Consider the following 19950-nt stretch of genomic DNA (forward strand, 5'->3'; position numbering starts at 1 on the left):
ACACTCTGACCGGGGGAACATTCCAAAAATGTTTTTACCATCGCTATGACGACAGACATCGCAGAGCGAACGTGTGTGTGTGTGTGTGTGTGTGTGTGTGTGTGTGGTATTATGCTGTCCCGGATTGAAAGGTAAAAAGACATCTAGGTTACTTACACGGGTCTAAATTTAACACACCTGTACGATTTTGTTACAGGATGTTGCATGGTTGTGATGCCATTGTGTTGACAACTTCTATCCACGGATATACAGTGTATAAACACCTTACACACACTCAAAAGGTGACTCACTCACACTTTTTTCAGAGCAAGTTTGCAATTTAATGATCAATCAATCCGGGAATATCTGTCATTTTAGATTTCTTTGGCTATAGCAGATATACAAGCTCAAGGCTATCTAAAGATCTTGATGATCTTTGAAAAAATATATATATATAAATATATATATATAGCAAACATTTGTAAGATATTTAGTTCCAGGGACCTCAAGAAGCAAAGATCTGAGTTACAAATGTTTGCAAAAAATATATATATTCAAAGATTTGCACTAGGGGTGTGCCGATATATCGTCCCGCGATATATCGCGATACGTTTTCGTGACGATATGTATCGTTTTGGAAAAAAAAAATATCGTTTTGAAAAAAAAAAAAAAAGTTTTTTTTTTTTTTTTTTTTTTTTACAATAATAATAATCAGGCATGCAAACAGCCCCGAGGTGAAAAGGGTGACAACATGTTGTTTTTTTTCGGGTCAGGTGTCACACTATTGCCCTATTTGGATTAAAAACGGCTATTGTAGCTGAAAAGCTACAAGCGTCTTATAATAATAATAATGCAATAATGCAAAAACAGAATTATTTGTTTGCATTTTTTCTCCCTCATATATTTTCATAATAAAAAAGTGCGTATCGTATCGTATCGAAATCGTATCGAAGTTGTGAGCCAAATATCGTATCGTATCGTTTGGTGAAATTAGTGTATCGGCACACCCCTAATTTGCACAAATGTTTCTAAAATAGCAGATCTACAAGGTCATAGAGCTTGTAGATCTGCTATTTTTGAATATCTAAAATGACAGAGGCGCGTTCCCGGATAAAAAAAATCTTTAAAATGTTCAATAAAATCGTTAAATCAATTATTTGGGGGCCCACTTGCAATACCCTCACGACCCCACTAGTGGTCCCCGTCCTATAGGTTGAGAAATCACTGTAGAGTTTATTCACAGAAATATGACAGTGTTTTGTTTCCGTTTTTCTAATCGCGGCAGCATCTGAAATCTGTTCCGCCGTTTACAGAACAAAAACCCAACAGAGAAGTACAAGCACAATGGCTCCTTCCGCTTTCTGACAGCCGATAAGCAACCGGGCCTTTCTGTGGTCCACATTGTGAGCGACAAACCCAACTGTGTGGCTGACAATAAAATGTCCCGACTTCTGCAGAAACAGCACGCACACACACACACACACACACACACACACACACACACACACACACAAAAACACTGAACAGGATTTAACCCATTAAGACCTGAGGCCGATTCTACAAGTGTCTTCTAACAGTTTTCTGAAAAACCTATGTTGCTATATCAGTGGTGCTCAAACCTTTTACATGTCAAGGACCCCCAAATGATATGTATTTGGCTGGGGGACCCCTAACTGAAAATATTTAGTTCCAGGGAGCCCCCAGAAGCACAGGATTTGCACACATGTTCAAGATTTTTCAAAAATAGCAGATCTACAAGCTCAAAGTGACACGCTATGAGCTTGTAGAATCCAAAATGGCACAGATGCTTTCCCGGTATTAATGGTTTAAAAACCCAGCGGACAGGTTGCCTCGGTTTCCAATTAAGCTCTCGTTCTCATAAATGCGTCCGCCGTTGTCCAATTCACGTTAAAAAAGGAATTCCTTCGATGGCATTTTTTTTGAAAAAAGAGTCTTTGACAAGTCTTATCATTTATAACAACGTGTGTGCGGTGGGAAATGGCCCATTAAGGGACGTCTGTACCAATACACAATGTGTCCCCACACACACACACACACACACACACACACACACACACACACACACACACACACAGCTGAATTAACAGCTATAAGCTATGAGCCTCCGAGGCTGAAATGAGCAAGGGGTTGGAAAGTAACTAAGTACATGTACTTAAGTACTGTAACAAGTACAATTTTGAGGTATTTCTGCTTTACTTGACTATTCAAGATTTTCAATTATTTTACTACAATTCTGAGGTAGGTTTACTTTACTTGAGTATTCACGATTTTCTCAGAGGGGATGGGGGAAACGTTGTACTTTTTACCCCACTACAATTATTTGACAACTTTAGTTACTACCGTAGTCACTTTGCACTTTACAATTAAGCCCCATTTTACACTTAGGAACTTGTAGACCATTAATCTTTTAATAGCCTAACGCTGGGAGCTTGTAGATCTGCTATTTTATGACGATTTGTCAAACTTGAGTGCTATTACTTCAATATTTTAACTGGCAATACTTTTCTAAAGTCCATTTTTTATAAAGGCCTTTTACTTGTAACAAAGCATTTCTACAGTTTATTGTGATATTCTTCCTTTTACTTAAGTACAACAAATGGGAGTATTTCTTGATCTGCCACCGCTGGAAATGAGTTTGGCTTGGGTCCAGGTCTGTAGCATCACAGGGCTGGGGGTTTTTCAATAGGAGCCGCTTCTATTGCTCCGCCTGCATTCAAAATGTGAATTACGGGCGGCACAAAAGAGGATGTCTGGCCTTTACAATGGCCCAGGTCTATTCTCTTAACCCCTTGAAACCGGGAACGCATCTGTGTAACCACTTTAACCATTAGATGCAGATATACAAGCTCATAGCGCTATGAGCTTTTAAATCTGCTATTCTAGAAAAAACGTGAAAAATTGTGCAAATCTTTGAATATATATATTTTTGAACATTTTTAACTCATATATTTGCTTCTGGGGGGTCCCTGGAACAACATATTTTCAGATGGGGGTCCGCGGCCAAATACATCATTTTGGGGGTCCTTGACATGGAAAAAGTTGGAGCACCACTGATATAGCAACAATAGTTTTTCAGAAACATTAAGACATTTGTCGAGAAATTTGACAGTTACAAATGTTTTTTTTGCACAAATTTTCAAGATTTATCTAAAATAGCAGATCTACTGTACAAGCTCATGAGCTATGAGCTTGTAGATCTGCTATATATTTTTTTTATCGTGAAAATGTGTGCAAGTCTTTGAATATATATTTTTAAAGCAAACATTTTTAACTCAAATCTTTGCCGTCCGCGGCCAAATACATATAATTTTGGGGGTACTTGACATGAAAAGGTCTGAGCAACACAGGTTTTTCAGAAAACTGTTAGGATTTAGAAGACATTTGTAGAATCGGCCTCAGGTCTTGATGGGTTAAAACAAAATGGTTTTGGGGGAGGCTGGGATTTCAATCACGGGGAGAGAGAGAGAGAGAGAAATAAAATGGGGGGGCCGAGATCAAATTTTCTTCACGTGTGCGGTGGGGACCGTGACAACCGATGGCAGCACTACTATTGTGGGGCCCAGCGAGCGAGAAGTGTGCCATTATCTGTGACAACCTGGCCTGCAGATGGGATGGCATTTCTTTGTTTCTTTCGCTTTTTTGTACAAAATGCGATAAAATGTCGAAGGAATACAGCATGATATATGATTAGAGGACGACCGATGGAAGATGTTTGGGTTCGATATTGACTGTTGGGAGCTATTCGCTGTTTTGTATTATGTCACATTTATTTTGTTTATTTATTCACTTTTTTATTTCAGTTCATTGAAATAAAAATATTTCAGTTTTTTATTTGTGTTCCAATTTAAAATGCTTTCGTTTTGAAGGTTATTGGGGTGCACAAGTACATTTATTTAACCCATTAAAACCGAGAGCATTTTGCGTTGGCTATTCAAAAATAGCAGATCTACAAGCTCACAGCGCGTCACTTTGTTCCACGCTAAGCTTGTAGATCTGCTATTTATTTATTTTAATCGTGGAAAAATATATACATAGTTTTTTAAAGCGACCATTTTTAACTCAAATCTTTGCTTCTGGGGGGTCCCTGGAACAAAATATGTTGAGATGGGGGTCGGCGGCCAAATACATATCATTTTGGGGGTCCTTGACATGGAAAAGTTTGAGAACCACTGAAATCACTGCAACGTAAGTTTTTTCAAAAAACTTTTAGGATTTATTTATTAGAAGATATTTGTAGAATCCCCCAGAAGAAAAGATTTGAGTTACAAATGTTCGCTTAAAAAAAAAAAATTATAGCAGATCTACAAGCTCATAGCGTGGCACTTTTTTGAATAACCAAAGAAATCTTAAATATGACACAGATGCGTTCACAGTCTTAATGGGTCAATTCATTTTTGGAAATCTTTTTAAATAATAAAAGCAAATTGTAGGAAACATAAAAAGGGGGAGAGGATTTACTCATGACCCAATAAAAAAAAGGTTCAGTGACCCTAAAATGGGTCCCGACCCATCGTTTGGAAAAGAAAAGTACCTAAAGTACCTTCAGAGCGAGAGCCAGAGGCTGCATATTTGCTACTGTACATGTGTGTAAACTGTGTATGTTATTGTTCTAGATTGTTGTCACAGTGTGTTAAGTGACATCTAAATCCAGCGCTGGCAGCCAAGCCATCCAGCTGCTCAAACCGGCCGGGCGGGCTCCACTGTGCCATGAGTTTCAGGGCAGTGTTGCCAGATTGTGAAAACACAAGCAGCCAGGTCTATGAAAACAAGCCCAAAAGAAACGACAATAGGCCACATGAGCATTGGCATCGAGATCAGTTTAACCACTTTAAACCCGTTTACATCGGCTATTTGCAGATCTACAAGCAGAAGTACAGGCTCACAACACATACCTTTTTTAACAAAGCTTTTTCTTAGGTCTTTTTAATTTGTTTTTAATCAACCTTTCACCCCCCAAGAAAGGGTCTTCTTGTTACTGAATCCTTTTTATGTTGTTGTTTTTGCCCTGCTTTTGCTATTTTTGTGCCTTTTATTTTAAAACCCTGTAGCACGTGACGTGTTCTGAGTTTGTAGATCTGCTATTTTCAAAACATCTTGAAGATTATTATAATTTTTTTAAATGTGGAATGTTTTTGGAACATTTCAGCAAAACATATCTTGTATGGGGGTCCCTGGTACAAAATATTTTCAGTTGGGGGTCCACGGACAAATACGGTACAATTTGGGGGGTCCTACAATAAATTGTTTGAGGACCACTGGTTTAAACAACATTATATTGCCCAAATAGGCAACTGCACTTTAGAAACCAGCCCCAAAAAAACGAAACCCACAACCAATAATAAGTACAAGCGACTTTACAGAAAAACAAGCCCAAAGTCGCTTATAAAAAGCAGACTTGGCAACACTGGTCTCAGGGGCACCGTCGACACCCTAGTCATGAATAACTGGTTGGACCGGAGAGGCGTGCTCACATTCCTCTCTGCCAGTGCAACGACTCCCAAACTGTCACTGTGTCACCGTCTGTGCACGTGCGTGCGGCCGTGCACGTGTCGTGTACTTCGCGAGGTACAAACAGCCAGGGAGTCAACACGCGGAGGTAGTAATTGGCTTCTCCCGCCCGCAGTTGACATTACATCACACCAGCGGGTGTTGCGACACCCGAGGTTTCGGCAAGTCTTACGTTAACCCTTTAAGACCGGGAACGTATCTGTGTAACCACTTTGACCATTATTTTATGGTTTGGCTATTCCAAAATAGCAGATCTACAAGCTCATAGCGCGGCACCGAGTGCCACGCTATGAGCTTGTAGATCTGCTATTTTTTTTTTTTTGTGAAAATCTTTGAATATATATACACCGGTATATTTTCTAAAGCAAACATTTTTAACTCAAATCTTTGCTTCTGGGGGGTCCCTGGAACAACATATTTTGAGATGGGGGTCCGTGGCCAAATACATATTTTGGGGGTCCTTGATATGAAAAAGTTGGAGCACCATGAATATAGCAACATACGTTTAAAAAAGAAGACATCTGTTAATCCCCAAGAAGAAAAGATTTGAGTTACAAATGTTCGCTTTAAAAATATATATAAATCAAAGATTTGCAAAAATGTTCATGATTTTTCAAAAAGCAAATCCACAAGCTCATAGTGCGGCACTCAGTGCCACGCTATGAGCTTGTAGATCTGCTATTTTGGAATAGCCCAGAGTATAAGATGATGGTTAAAGTGGTCGAAAATGCTTTCCCGGTCTTAATGGGTTAATGTCAGGGGGAAAAAGAGAGCGCTAATTTACCTCGCTACGATTAAACACTGAAATGTCACATGTGTGTTAATTAGGCTGTTTTTTTTTGTTGTGTTTTTTTATTATATTTTTTTATTTACCCAGTGAAGATATGCTGAGCACAAGTGTTCTTTTTTAGTAACGCCCTGCCGTAACACACACACACACACACACACACACACACACACACATTAAAGGGATAGTTCACCCACAAAATGATCGATCGATTAGTCACCCCATGGAGACTTGAATTCATGTGTTATATGTGTTCATGTGGTATACTATGTTTTAGTTTTTGTCGCATTCGTAAGCGGCAGCGGTTCCGGTAGGACACACAAAGAGTCCCCTTTGTGTCTCCTACCGGAAATACTGCCTACCTACGCTGCTGGTCATCAAATTATTGAATTAGGAATGAGACAAAAACTAAAAACTATCCACAAATTCAAGTCTCCATGGGGTGACTAATCGATAGGAAAAAAGTCATTTTGTGGGTGAACTATCCCTTTAAAACCTGGGAACTTCCCGGTACAACCACAGTCTTTTGGTTCCAAACACTCTCCTCTAACCTGTAGGCCAGGAAGGTTGACAGGAAGGTGTGATTCAAACCTTTTTTTTTTAAATCTGCGTTGTGGGCTTGTAGGTCGGCTATTTTGGTGCGTGCAACTACCTACAAATCAGGCACAAGCAGATATAGTGGCCGTTCAAAGTCTCAGAAGCCTTCACGGGGTCTGTAGAGCATTGGTTCTGAAAGTGTGGTCCGGGGACCCCCAGGGGTTCTTGAGGGAGTTCCATGGGGTCCCCAGCTAAATGATAGGTAGTTAGGAAACAAATTGACCCTTTTGAGTCTGTAACTCTGAGAGTGTACAAATGGAATGGACCCTTACGGGTACGGCATAAATTGGGGTCCCAGATATAGAAATGCCATTAAATGGGGGTCCGTAGCCTAATGCATGTCAAACTGGGGGTCCTTGACATTAAAATGGTTGAAAATCACTGCTAGAGACGGAAAAATCTTCTCTTATGGGGGTCCTTGGCATATCTGTTCAAATGGGGGTCCGCGGGCTAACAAGTGTAAATTTGGGGGTCCTTGACGTGACAAAGTTTGAGAACCGCCGCTGTAAAGAAGAGAAGAGAGTCTTCCCTCACCAAAGCCATTTATGAAGCCAAAAAAAGACGACGAGCATGAAGTGACACTTGGCGGGGGGTGGGGGGAGCGAACTATAGTGTGGAGAGAAGAAAAGCGGAAAGAGGGGGCGGGGAGGTGTACAGTATTTCTTCTCAAGTCACCAGTTGTCAATCCACGGCTAATTCCCCCATGTATCCATCCACAGGCCCGGCGGTATAACGCTTTCCTGGGGAATACGGTGGGGGAGGGGGGGAGGGGGAGACTAAAAAGGGAGACGCGAGTCAATCAGTCAACACCAGAGGAGAATTAGCCTGACAGTTAGGAGGGTAAAAAAAAACTGCAAATTACACCATTACACCTAAATCCCCCCTTTCTCTCACCATTTCAAGATATACCGCTCTCTCATTCTCTCTCTCTCTCTCTCTCTCTCTCTCTCTGCAAACATGACACCACTCAAGTGCGACAAAGCGCCCGGGCGATTATAGCGTAGCTGAAATTCCGCGGGAAAATGGCTGTGGAAGAGAGGAGGAGGTTGACGGCCCTGCTTTTTCCACACTTTGATCCTTGAACAGCCGTTAGGAGAACTGTGTGTGTGTGTGGGGGGGGGGGGGGGTTTAAGCTGCAAGACAAAGACTGAAAAAGTGCTTAACCCATTTAGACCGGGAAAGAATCTGTCATTATTATCTGTTAAAATTATATGTATTTGGCCACGGGGACGGGCCCCCCCCAACTCAAAATATTTTGTTCCGGGCCCCCCCAGAAGCATCGATTATATATATTCAGAGATTTGCAAAAATATTCAAGATTTAAAAAAAATAGCTGATCTACAAGCTCATAGCGCGGCACTCGGTGCCGCGCTATGAGCTTGTATATCTGATATTTTTGAATAGCCCAAAGTATAAAATAATGGATAAAGTGGTTACACAGATGCGTTCCCGGTCTTAATAGGTTAATGGATGTGCCAATCCTCTTGAGGGCAGAAGCGAGGGAAGGGGGGGGGGAGAGAGCTGTAATGAATAGGCTCTATGCACAGCAGCCATATACATTGCAGGGGTTGACACTAACACCTGCCCGCCTGCCCGGGGCAGGTAAATAAAATGGTAGGGCAGGTGAAGTTTGCTATCTGGTTGCCCCACGGGCAGGTGCACATTTTGTCTCTCCAGCTCTTTATTATACAGAAAATGCCTTTTCGGGTCAGGATACCAATTTCATCGAATCAGGACAGAGAACTCAGATTAAACAAGTGAAATTGGAAGTGATGACACAAAGAAATGAGCATGTAAAATTGGAACTGGAACATTGGCTGAAATGGTGTCACCTAACTGGAAATGTATTTTCTGTCTATCAAAGAGCTGGAGAGACAGAGAGACCCCTGTTACTGAACAAACACTCTATAGCAATGAGTACTATCAGAATATAGCGCTTTAACCCATAACAAGCCCCTTTTTGTTTTAACCAAAAAATATCACTTACCCTACCTTCAGCCCATAGTCATATTCATAGCTATTTAGATATTTGGCATACATATTGAGGTATGCCATTTTTTATCGTGCAGCCCCATAATTCGCAAGTAGAAAGTAAAAAATAAGTGTTTAATTGAACGGTAATTCAAATTTAACCTATCATTTTATAAAGGACGATTTACTTTTCGGGCAAGTGGGCAAGACCTGTGGGCAAGTAGAAAATGACCTGTACTTGCCCGACGGGCAAGTGCCTCCGAGACCTTAGTGTCAACCCCTGCATTGGAAATAAATTCTTCCTTATACTTCCTTCACAGGTGTTACCAATGATACTAATTAAGGCTCTTGTTCCATTCTGGTCAAACAGAGTCAGGGCGCTGACGTTGTTGCATGTTGGCTCACAAGAAACACTCTGCTGCTACACCAGTGGGTCTCAAAGTGTGGTCGAGGGGACCCTCATGGTTCCTTGAGGGGGTTCCAAACGGTACCTTGCGGAAATGGAACCAAATTGACCTGTAGGGGTCCATTTGGTTCCATGTGTACTGTGTTCACTCTCAGAGTTATGAGGGTCCTTGAAATTATAAGGTTTGTGAACCACTGTGCTACACTAAGCACACACACACACACACACACACACACACACACACACACCCACCCACCCACCCACCCACACACACAGCCGCAGAGGCGCCTACTACTCTCTCAAGGCTCTGTTCCATTTAAAATGGAACAGAGCCTTCATTAGTGTCATTAACACCCAATTTCATTCCGATATGGCTGCTGTACATAGAGCCTATTGTCATTTGTTATTTCAGACTAAGGCCTTGGTGACGGGACTTCAAATCAATATCACAAGTATGTCAAACTTTTGCTTCGATTAAGAATAATGAAATAAATAATTGTTGTAAAAGAAGTATAATACAGGTGCTAAAAGCAGCACTTTGTAACTTGCCTCTTCTACCCCGGATTTGAACTTGGTTTCCTGCTTAAGTGCTGAAATTTGTACCATTGAGCTTGCTCGGGGGATGGGACATGAGAAAAAAAAATTTAGTTTCAATATATTTTCATCAGATGACACCCAGCTCAGACCTTCAATAAGTAAGCCATACTAAACAAGGTGGTTTGGGGGAACCAGTGAGTGCGTGCGTGCGTGGAGGGGGGTTCCTTACTGGCTGCTGCCAGCCGGCGTTGGGCAAAATGAGGACCTTGGTGGGAGCGGGCACAACAAGGGAACGTTCCTGTTTTCACAGCATGACGACCATGAATGCGGATGTTGTGGTCGGCCAACTTGCATTCACACGTTACTCATTTTGACAGCAGGTTTGTTGACACTTTTTTGCTTGGGGACATTTGACACCAGACCCGCGGTCTAGACTACAACAGTCCTTCTCAGAAACCTTTTTGGCTCCAGAATCAGTACAGCCTTTCCCCGGATTTCTAGATCCAAGCACCCCCTTCACCCAACTGCAACATTTTGCTTAAAGGAGTAGTTCACCCAAATAATGACTTATTTTCTATCATGGCCGAATTACAAGCTCACAACGCGCCGCGTTGTGAGCTTAGTTGTGCTATTTTCAAACATTTTAGTACTTTTACTTTTGGTACTTTAAGTACATTTTGATACCAATACTTTTGTGCTTTTACTCAAGTAAATTTTGAATTCCAGACGACGATCTGCTAGTTGTGTGTGAACCTGTAGTGCAGACATACATGGGGGAGGGAGGGTGGGAGGTGGAGAGGTCGCGGCTCGTTCAGAGTTGTCTGCACAGACACAAGCTAATGTCTGCACAGACACAAGCTATACAGCAGTATAGCGTTTCACCTGATGTGTATTAGGTTGCGTTGCTGTGTGCACACGCACCAGAAAGAGACGTTCTACCAGCTTGTAGATCGGCTATTCTTGTCCGTTTTTTGCAAGGAAGCGGACTAACCGGTAACAGGGTCGAGCGTGGGACAGGCAGCCAGCAGCACCTGCATAGCAAGGCCTGAGAACACGATACACCTCACATTCCTACCGCCGTGTTCCCCTTACGTCAGCCACACACACACACACACACACACACACTTTGGTCGCTTTGCTCTTCTATCAAAGCGGCACTACGTAACTTTTTTAATGAATAAAATGTGATTTTGTCCAATCTGTATGGTAGAGTATGTTAATACAATATAATGTATACAATTGGGGTGGTTGTAGTTTGTCCCCCTGCTCTTCTATTGAGACATTTAGATTGTGCCTCATTGACACAGGATCTGACCCAAATTTGGACAAGATTCAATTTATCCCCTGAGCAAGCAGGCAGGCTCTATTAGCTCAATGGTAAAAATGTCAGCAGTTGTCTAAAAGAGGAACGTTACAAGACATTTAGATGCTGGGTGACAAGTGGTACTGCCTGAAGGTCAAAATTCTATTTCACCCCTGAGCAAGGGGGCCCTCCCGCGGGGGGGGGTGGTGAGTTCCAATCCTGGGTAGGACATGGAAGTCACGGATTGCTTTTAACCACTTAACCCGTTAAAACCTGGAACGCATCTGCGTAACCACTTTAACCATTATTTCATACTCCGGCTATTCAAAAATAGCAGATCTACAAGCTAACAGGGCGGCACCGAGCTTGTAGATCTGCTATTTTTGAAAGATCGAGAAAGTGTGTGCAAATCTTTGAATATATATATATATTTTTTTAAAGCGAACATTCTTAACTCAAATATTTACTTCTGGGGGTTCCTGGGACAACTTATTTTGAGATCGGGGTCCGCGGTCAAATGCATATCATTTTGGGGGTCCTTGACATGAAAAAGTTTGAGAACCTACAGCAACATAATTTTTTTTCAAAAACTGACTTAGAAGAGATTTGTAGAATCCCCCAGAAGCAAATATTTGAGTTACAATTGTTCGCTTTAAAACATATATATTCAAAGACTTGCACACATTTTTCAAAACATAGCAGATCTACAAGCTCATAGCGCGGCACTCGGTGCCGCGCTATGAGCTTGTATATCTGCAATTTTTTAATAGCCCAAAGAAATCTAAACATGACACAGATGTGTTCCCGGTCTTAATGGGTTAAGGCCTATAAACTTTGATGTGTGCCATCTTTTTATGAGGGAGCCCTGTTCAGGGTAGGAACAGCACAAAGTTGCAACATACTCAAAATAAAACGTGAGCAAACATTCCCATAAAAACAGAAACAGTGCAAACAGAGTCATAAGGCAACTTGGCAAGAGAAATAAAAGCACGCTTTAGGAATTTGTTTAAAAAATAAACATTTAGGTAGGGAAGCAGGTGCACTGTCCGATGATGGAGTCTGCCATCTGATCGGACAGTAAACTTTGAGAAAAGACCTAAGCATGATCGAGGCCTTAAAGCAGAACTATGTAGTTTGGGGTATCAGTAGCCACTTTGGACACAGATAACATGGCAGCCAACATCTTTGACAGTCCTGTAAAGTAACTAAGTACATTTACTCAAGTACTGTACTCATGTGCACTTTTGAGGAAAGTATGTCCCATTTTTTTTGACAGCTTTAGTTACTAGTTACTTTGTAGATTTAGATTATTATCACAAAACAGCCCTATCTACATTTCGGCCATTTGAAAATATTTGTCAAAATATTTGTATACATTTTCAACTTGAAAAATGGGACATTCTGCACAATGAGTACTTTTACTTTTGGTACTTTCAGTGTTTTGATGCCAATACTTTTGTACTTTTACGCAAGTAAATTTTGATTACCGGACTTTTACTTGTAAAAAAGTATTTCTACACTGCAGTATTGATACTTTTACTTAAGTAAAAGATGTGAGTACTTTTTCCACCACTGGTCTTTGACTTCATTACCCAAGAGTCTCTGCAAGCATGTCCGGTGAGGACGCGCTGTGATTGGCCAGTCTTCGCTTTGACTGGCAGTTCTGCCTTGGTGCCTTGGGAAATGCCAGGATAAAGCTCATCGTCTCCAATACATACATAGTAATACAGTCTATACATTTACGGAAGGATGATTGTTATTGCTTAAACATGTTACTTTATAATTTTGTGGGACATAATATGCTATATAGTTGTTAAAAAGTTACATAGTGCTGCCTTTTTTTCAGATACAAGTGATTCCAAGCTGTAGCGGGAACGCACTTTCAAAGTTCAGACTATAGCAAAAATACTACTGCGACGCCTTGTAGATCTGCTATTTTTGCAGAAAAAAAACGTGACAATTATTGCCATAACGACGCCAGGTTTTAAGTGTCTTAACTCAGATCTTTGGTCAGCAAGACATGCAATAGGGGGATGTGTGCAGTGGTGGAAAGTAACTAAGTACATTTACTTAAGTACTGTACTTAATTCCGGATATTTACTTGTAACAGAAACAGAGTATTTCCACATTGCAGTATTGGTACTTTTAATTAAGTAAAACTTTTGAGTACTTTTTCCACCACTGATGGCAGTGCGTGTTCCCTCTGGCGAGCCAGCGGGATGGGAAGGGGACCGTCACTGACGACACGCCGACCATTAGCGACGTCCACAAGACTGCCGAGTCAGCGTCTAGTAGCCAGCGCTTAATTAACATGCTCCATTAAAGGCTAATCAACACCGGAGAGTAGACCCTTTTACATTAGACCATTCCACAGTTACACACACACACACACACACACAGTGTAGTACGTGCATTGCTAAGTGTCCGTGGGGACCGCTGTGTTGAGTGGTTTCGACTGTCACTGAAGCGCAGTAGACAGCCCTGGGGACACCGAGCAAGATGAAGAACTGTGTGTGTGTGTGTGTGTGTGTGTGTGTGTGTGTGTGTGTGTGTGTGTGTGTGTGTGTGTGTGTGTGTGTGTGTGTGTGTGTGTGTGTGTGTGTGTGTGTGTGTGTGTGTGTGTGTGTGTGTGTGTGTGTGAGAGAGAGAGAGACATTGTGTACATTTGTGTCAATGTTAGGACATTAGTATGACCACACAGCAGGGGCTGGGCAATATATTGGTATTATACAGACTAAATCTCACCTGGGAGTTTGCATATCGTAACTTTTCCTGATGTTTTATATTACTTAAGCCTTATGTTATACTTCAAAATCATAGATTTTCTAAAAAAAATAGATCTACAAGCTCAAAGTAAGTGAAGTGTGAGCTTGTATTTTCTCAATTGTTGTGAAATTATATTGTCACAATGCATTATTATTAACACAACATGGATATTGATGTACTATTCGGTCAAATATATTGTGTTGTGTATCGCCCAGACACATTTGCATGTACTGTAACCGCGCTATGAGAAAGTCACGATTTATTATGGCATTTTACTTGAAGATTAATTGTCAAACAAAAAACTGTAATTAACGATTTAATTCTGTTTTTGGCATTGAACATTGGCTTGTAAACAAACATTTCACAGGCCAGATGTGACAGATAACTGTAATATACAAAGAAATTACTGACATATTGAATAACTTTATACTTTAGGAAATGTTCAAAAATTGTAGAAATAGTCTTGTAGATCAACTATTATCTACAAGATCTACAATTATCTACAATTATTATTTCAAATATTTGAAAATGTATGATAATTTTTCTACATGGAAACGATTATGACGATTATAATAATTATGCAAAATAATAGCGATTATCTCAAATAATTGCCATTAGGTGATTATGTATTAAAGAGATAGTTCACCCTCAAAATGGCTTTTTTTTCCTATCGATTAGTCACCCCATGGATAATGTTTTGTTTTTGTCACATTCCTAAGCCAATAAATTTGATGACTGACAGCGGTTCCGGTAGGACACACAAAGAGTCTCCTTTGTGTCTCCTACCGGAACCACTCCCTACCGGTCCGCTGGTAATCAAATTATTGGCTTAGGAATGCGAAAAAATCTTTAAATATATATGTATTTTTAAAGCGAACATTCGTAAGATATTTCGTTCCAGTGCCCTCCAGAACAAAGATTTTAGTTACAAATGTTCGCTTAAAAAAAAAATATATATATATATATATATATATATATATATATATATATATATATATATATATATATATATATATATATATATATATATTCAAAGATTTGCACACATTTTCACGAAAAAAAAAAAATAGATCTACAAGCTCATAGTGCGGCACTCTGTGCCGCGCTATGAGCTTGTACATCTGCTATTTTTGAATAGCCAAAGAAATCTAAAAATGACACAGAGATGCGTCTCCTGGATTGAATGGATACCATCCATCATTCAGCCCATAATATAGCAGATCTCTGGCCAGTAGCCAAGGAGGATGGTATGGTACCCATCCAGCCTGTCACCTATCCTAATCCCCAGTCAGTCAGGGGACAAAGCCTGCTGTCCACCAAGCACACTGCCCTGTCCCCGGCCCCGAGGCTGACAAACATCAGCACACTAAACTCCCACCTGCCCGCTCAGATACCAGCGGGCTCTAACAGGCTGCTATTGTGCACACACAGATGGACGGCTCTGTGTGTCACTTGTCACCGTGTGTCTCACACACACACACACACACTCTACTATAATTGTGAGGACATCAACGTTTTAAGACAGCAATTGTATTAGCATTTTCTTCCAAATTTTTTAGATTTTAGTCACCCCATGGAGACTTGAATTCATGGATATTTTTGGGCGGTGTGGGGTTGGGACACCTCATTAGCTGTATTGTGATTGGCTCATTAGTACACCCCTAGCTGTACTGTGATTGGCTGACTCTATTCAGCACTGTGATTGGCTAGCGAGACACATGATGACATTAATAACCTATAAAAAGGATTATGCACTTCGAAAAATCCACCCTGACCCCTAAACTTACCCTTTAAATGCCTAATCCTACCCTGAATCTTTTCCTAATTGTAAACAACCATTTCTCTTGTCTGAATGTCTGTTTCTCACATTCTAACTATTATATACTTGTGGGGATATTTGGCCCTCAAAAGTATAGTAATAAAAATGTACGCGCGTGCACACACACACACACACACACACACATAAGCCCTGTGTCGACAGGTACACACCAAGCGGCTGACTAATAATAGCCTAGTCAGTTAAAGAGAGAGGTCAGTGTGCGAGCACCACATTGTGTGAGATAGGAAAAATACATACACAGATTTAATCACATTATGCCTCGACTTTGGACATTCAAAGCTACCATACAAACGATGGCCATTACTGAATTCTAAAAAAAAATATGAATGGTGTTTTTCTATAGCGCCTTTCTCCTAAGGGCTTTACAAAGTGCATCACACACACACAAAGTGCATCACACACACACACACACACACACACACACACACACACGGTAAATCTGCTCATCAGGAGCAGTTAAGGGCCTCAAGTGTCTTGCTTAAAGGAGGAGTTCACCCAAAAAATCACTTATTTTCTATCAATTACACACCCCATGAAACCTTGATTTCATGGATTTATTTTTGTTTTTGTGGCATCCCTAAGACAATAATTTGATGACCGTGTGTATTTCCGGTAGGAGACACAAATAATCTACTTTGTGTCTCCTACCGGATACATTAGCCGGTAGGAGACGGGAATCAAATTATTAGCTTAGGAATGCGACAAAAACTAAAAAGAATCCATGGATTCAAGGCTTCATAGGGTGTGCAATTGATAGAAATAAGTCATTTTTTTGGGTGAACTCCTCCTTTAAGGACACTTCGACACAGGGATCAAACCGGGAACCTTTCGGTTATATACCTCCTTGATCACTGCCCTGCCCCCACCCCCCTCTCTCTCTCTCTCCCCCCCTTCTCTCTCTGAGCCCCCCCACCCCCCTAGACATTAGGCATATGAGCTCCAGGCAGGGCTGTACTCAGTTTCACTACAGTATACCACCACCAAAACAGCCATGATGACTAATGCACTGGATGTTATGAAACATACACGTGACCCCCACACACACACACACACACACACAGTGTCACACACACAGCCCATTGGCTGTTTCAAAACTTCCAAGAATGAATGGAACGTATAACATTGAGTCATACACACAGGTGTTGATCTACCTGTAACTGGAACTTTATTTGTAACTTTTTAACTGTATTAGTACCGTTGTAACTTTATCTGTAACTCCTAGAGTCGAACAAATGTAACCAAATGGACCTGTAAGGAAAATAGCAGATCTACAAGCTCGACACGTTGCGAGCTTGTAGATCTGCAATCGTTTGACTAATGTTGACAAATAGTCTCTTATGGGGCCCTCTGGCACAAAATATTGTCAAATGGGGGTCCACGGCCAAATACAAATCATCTTGGGGGGGTTGACACTAAAATGTAACCAAATGGACCTGTAAGGTTACATTTCTTACTCTCTATCAGTTACATTAAGCTGTCATATTTCCTAAAAATCACATTGGTTCTCAAAATGTGGTCCAGGGATCCCTTGGGGGTCATTGAAAGGGTTCCAGGGGGGTCCCCAGTAAAATGAGGAACACTTTAAACACTTAATACCCTCCGCCATTCGGAAATAGCAGATCTATAAGCTCACAACGTGTGTGAGCTTGTAGATCTGCTATTTTCGACAATTGTTTGACTAATGTGGACAAATAGTCTCTTATGGGGCCCAAAACCTTTTCAAATTGGGGTCCACAACCAAATTATATATCAATTTGGGGAACCACTGCCTTAATGCATAACAAATACAAAAAACACCATTATAAAAAGATAATTGCAACACTGTTAAGCTATACATTGAACAAAGCAATAAAAGTCGGGTTGTGTGTACATAGCCTTGGATCAAGAGTCAAGACTCTCATAGATTTTGACATGGGCATATCTACGATAGTCTTGGCCTGCACCCGCCAGTGCGTCCTGTACTTTCACCAGTAAAGCCCGTACTTCTCCGAACATGCACGAATGCAAAATATAAGGTGTTGACCCGGTTGCCCCAAATGTTAACTCAGAATTCGGAATGTTTGTGCACTGTATTAGTCCGTATTCTTCAATAGATATGCGTTTTAATCCCGTCTGTGGCCGAACGCCATTTCCCCCCCATCGTTTACTTCCTGTTTACATTCTGTAATACCGGCTTTCACCGGATGCGCCCCGTCACTACCGCCCATTAACTTCAGACAGCCTCCGACATAGACGGGATTGAAACACACACATCTATTGAAAAAATCGGACTAATACAGTGAACAAATGCTCCGAATGTTGAGTTAACATCCGTGGCTACAGGGTCAGCACTTTATTCGTTTTTTTCGTACATGTACGGAGAAAGACGGGCTTTCCGCGCGGATGTCCAGTGACAATTCAGGGGGTGAAGCCCGAGACTAGGATGTGTATGTATATATATTTACCTGTTCCACCACTTTGCGGTATCTGCGCGTGGCCTGATCCATCAGGTCCTTCACCGTCCAGCCGGCTCTGCAGGGGACGACCACCGCCGTGACCCCAAAGGTCACCGTCACCTTCATAAGTGTGGAGTGTGCCCCTCCTGTCCTGTACTGTACTGTACTGTACTGTACTGTACTGTCCTGTACTGTCCTGTCCTCCCAATCAATGTAAGATCAATAAAATATAAGATCCAAACAATGTATCAATACAATATAAGATCCAATCAATGTTAGATCAATACATTTAGATTAGATCCGATCAATGTAAGATCAATAAAAAAAGTTCTCATGGGGAAAGCTCCTTCGCTGCTGCTACACCTGTACTGTGAGCTGTGTAGAAGCAACAGGTGTCTCAGTGTCACTGGATGCGAAATCACGGTCTATGTCTCTCTACCTCTCTCTCTCTCTCTCTCTCCCTCTCTCTCTGTATGTGTGACTTTCTAACAAACAAAGCAGAGATCCGTCCCAAAAAGCTCAAAAAGATCCTTAAATCCGTCCTTAAAGCCACTGTAACGACACTAATAGTGCAGTTTGAGGTGGTGACATGATCCTCCTCTCCCCAAACAAACACACACACGTACGGTCCAAAAGGGAGAGCCTCATTCTTTGGTGTTTCGACCAGGTGGGCGTAGTCATATGCCTTAACCTAACCCTAACCTCCCGTAAAAAACTATGCCTCAAAACCACGCATCCCTGGTCGAAACACCAAAGGAATAGGTAGACCAATTTCTTTGGTGTAGGAAGGAAAGCCTCTTTCTTTGGTGTTTCGACCAGGTGGGCGTGATTTGAGGCGTAGCTTTTGCAGAGGTTAAGGTTAGGGTTTAGGCATAATGGCCACGCCCACCTGGGCGAAACGCCAAAGAATGTGGGAGTCCCACAGTGAAACACACACACACACAGGAGGAATAACCCGGAAAAGACTGGTGATGCTCAGGTAGCAGTGGTGTAAAGTAACTAAGTACATTTACTCAAGTACTCTACTTATAAGGACAATTTTGAGCTATTTTTTACTTTGCTGGAGTGTTTCCAATTCCCAATACTTTTACTCTACTCCACTACATCTCAAGGGCAAATTATATTGTACTTTTTACTCCACTAGAATTATTTGAAAACTTTAGTTACTAGATACTTAATTTTTTAAAACTTAGATTTGTATTATTATTACATAACATACATTAACCACTTCAACCTTATACATTTCCATCATTTGAAAATAGCAGATCGACAAGCTCACAAAGCGACGCGTTGTAAGCTTGTAGATCTGCTATTTTCAAACTATTTTAATACATCGTATACATAATGATACTTTGTGAAACAGGACATTCTGCATAATGACTACTTTCTACTTTTGGTACTTTAAGTACATTTGTGATACCAATACTTTTGTACTTCTACTCAAGTACATTTTGAATTCCGGACTTTTACTTCTAACAGAGTATCTCTACACTGCAGTATTGATACTTTTACTTAAGTAAAAAAAAAAAAGTACTTTTTCCACCATGACTGCCTGCCTGTCACTCAGTAAATCACACCCATCATCATTAGATACTCAGCTTCTTCAGGTGTATTGTTGTCACAGTCAGTCTGTCACTGTCACTGTCATTGTCACATCATACAGGCGTGAAAAACGATGGGTGACTTTGTTTTCAATACAAGTCTACACATATCATGATATCGCAATTACACAATAGTGCACCTGAAGGAAAAGAAAAGTGTCAAATTATGACAAAATTGCTCCATACGTATATATCTCTA

The 19950-nt window shown here is 41.0% G+C and overlaps 1 protein-coding gene across 2 annotated transcripts in view; it reads right to left on the reverse strand.

The window, feature by feature from the left end:
- Window positions 1–18743, reverse strand: part of LOC308080147 (partitioning defective 3 homolog B-like) — a 355069-nt gene extending 336326 nt beyond the window's left edge. For both annotated transcript variants that reach the window (XM_080421925.1, XM_080421924.1), the window contains exon 1: window positions 18160–18743. In XM_080421925.1, coding sequence (XP_080278051.1) covers window positions 18160–18276 — 117 coding nt within the window. In that variant the 5' untranslated portion in view covers window positions 18277–18743. The remainder of the gene's footprint in view (window positions 1–18159) is intronic.
- Window positions 18744–19950: the final 1207 nt, after the last annotated feature.

Source organism: Gymnoscopelus braueri (genome assembly GCF_963280865.1).
Source record: "Gymnoscopelus braueri genome assembly, chromosome: 24".
Lineage (NCBI taxonomy): Eukaryota > Metazoa > Chordata > Actinopteri > Myctophiformes > Myctophidae > Gymnoscopelus > Gymnoscopelus braueri.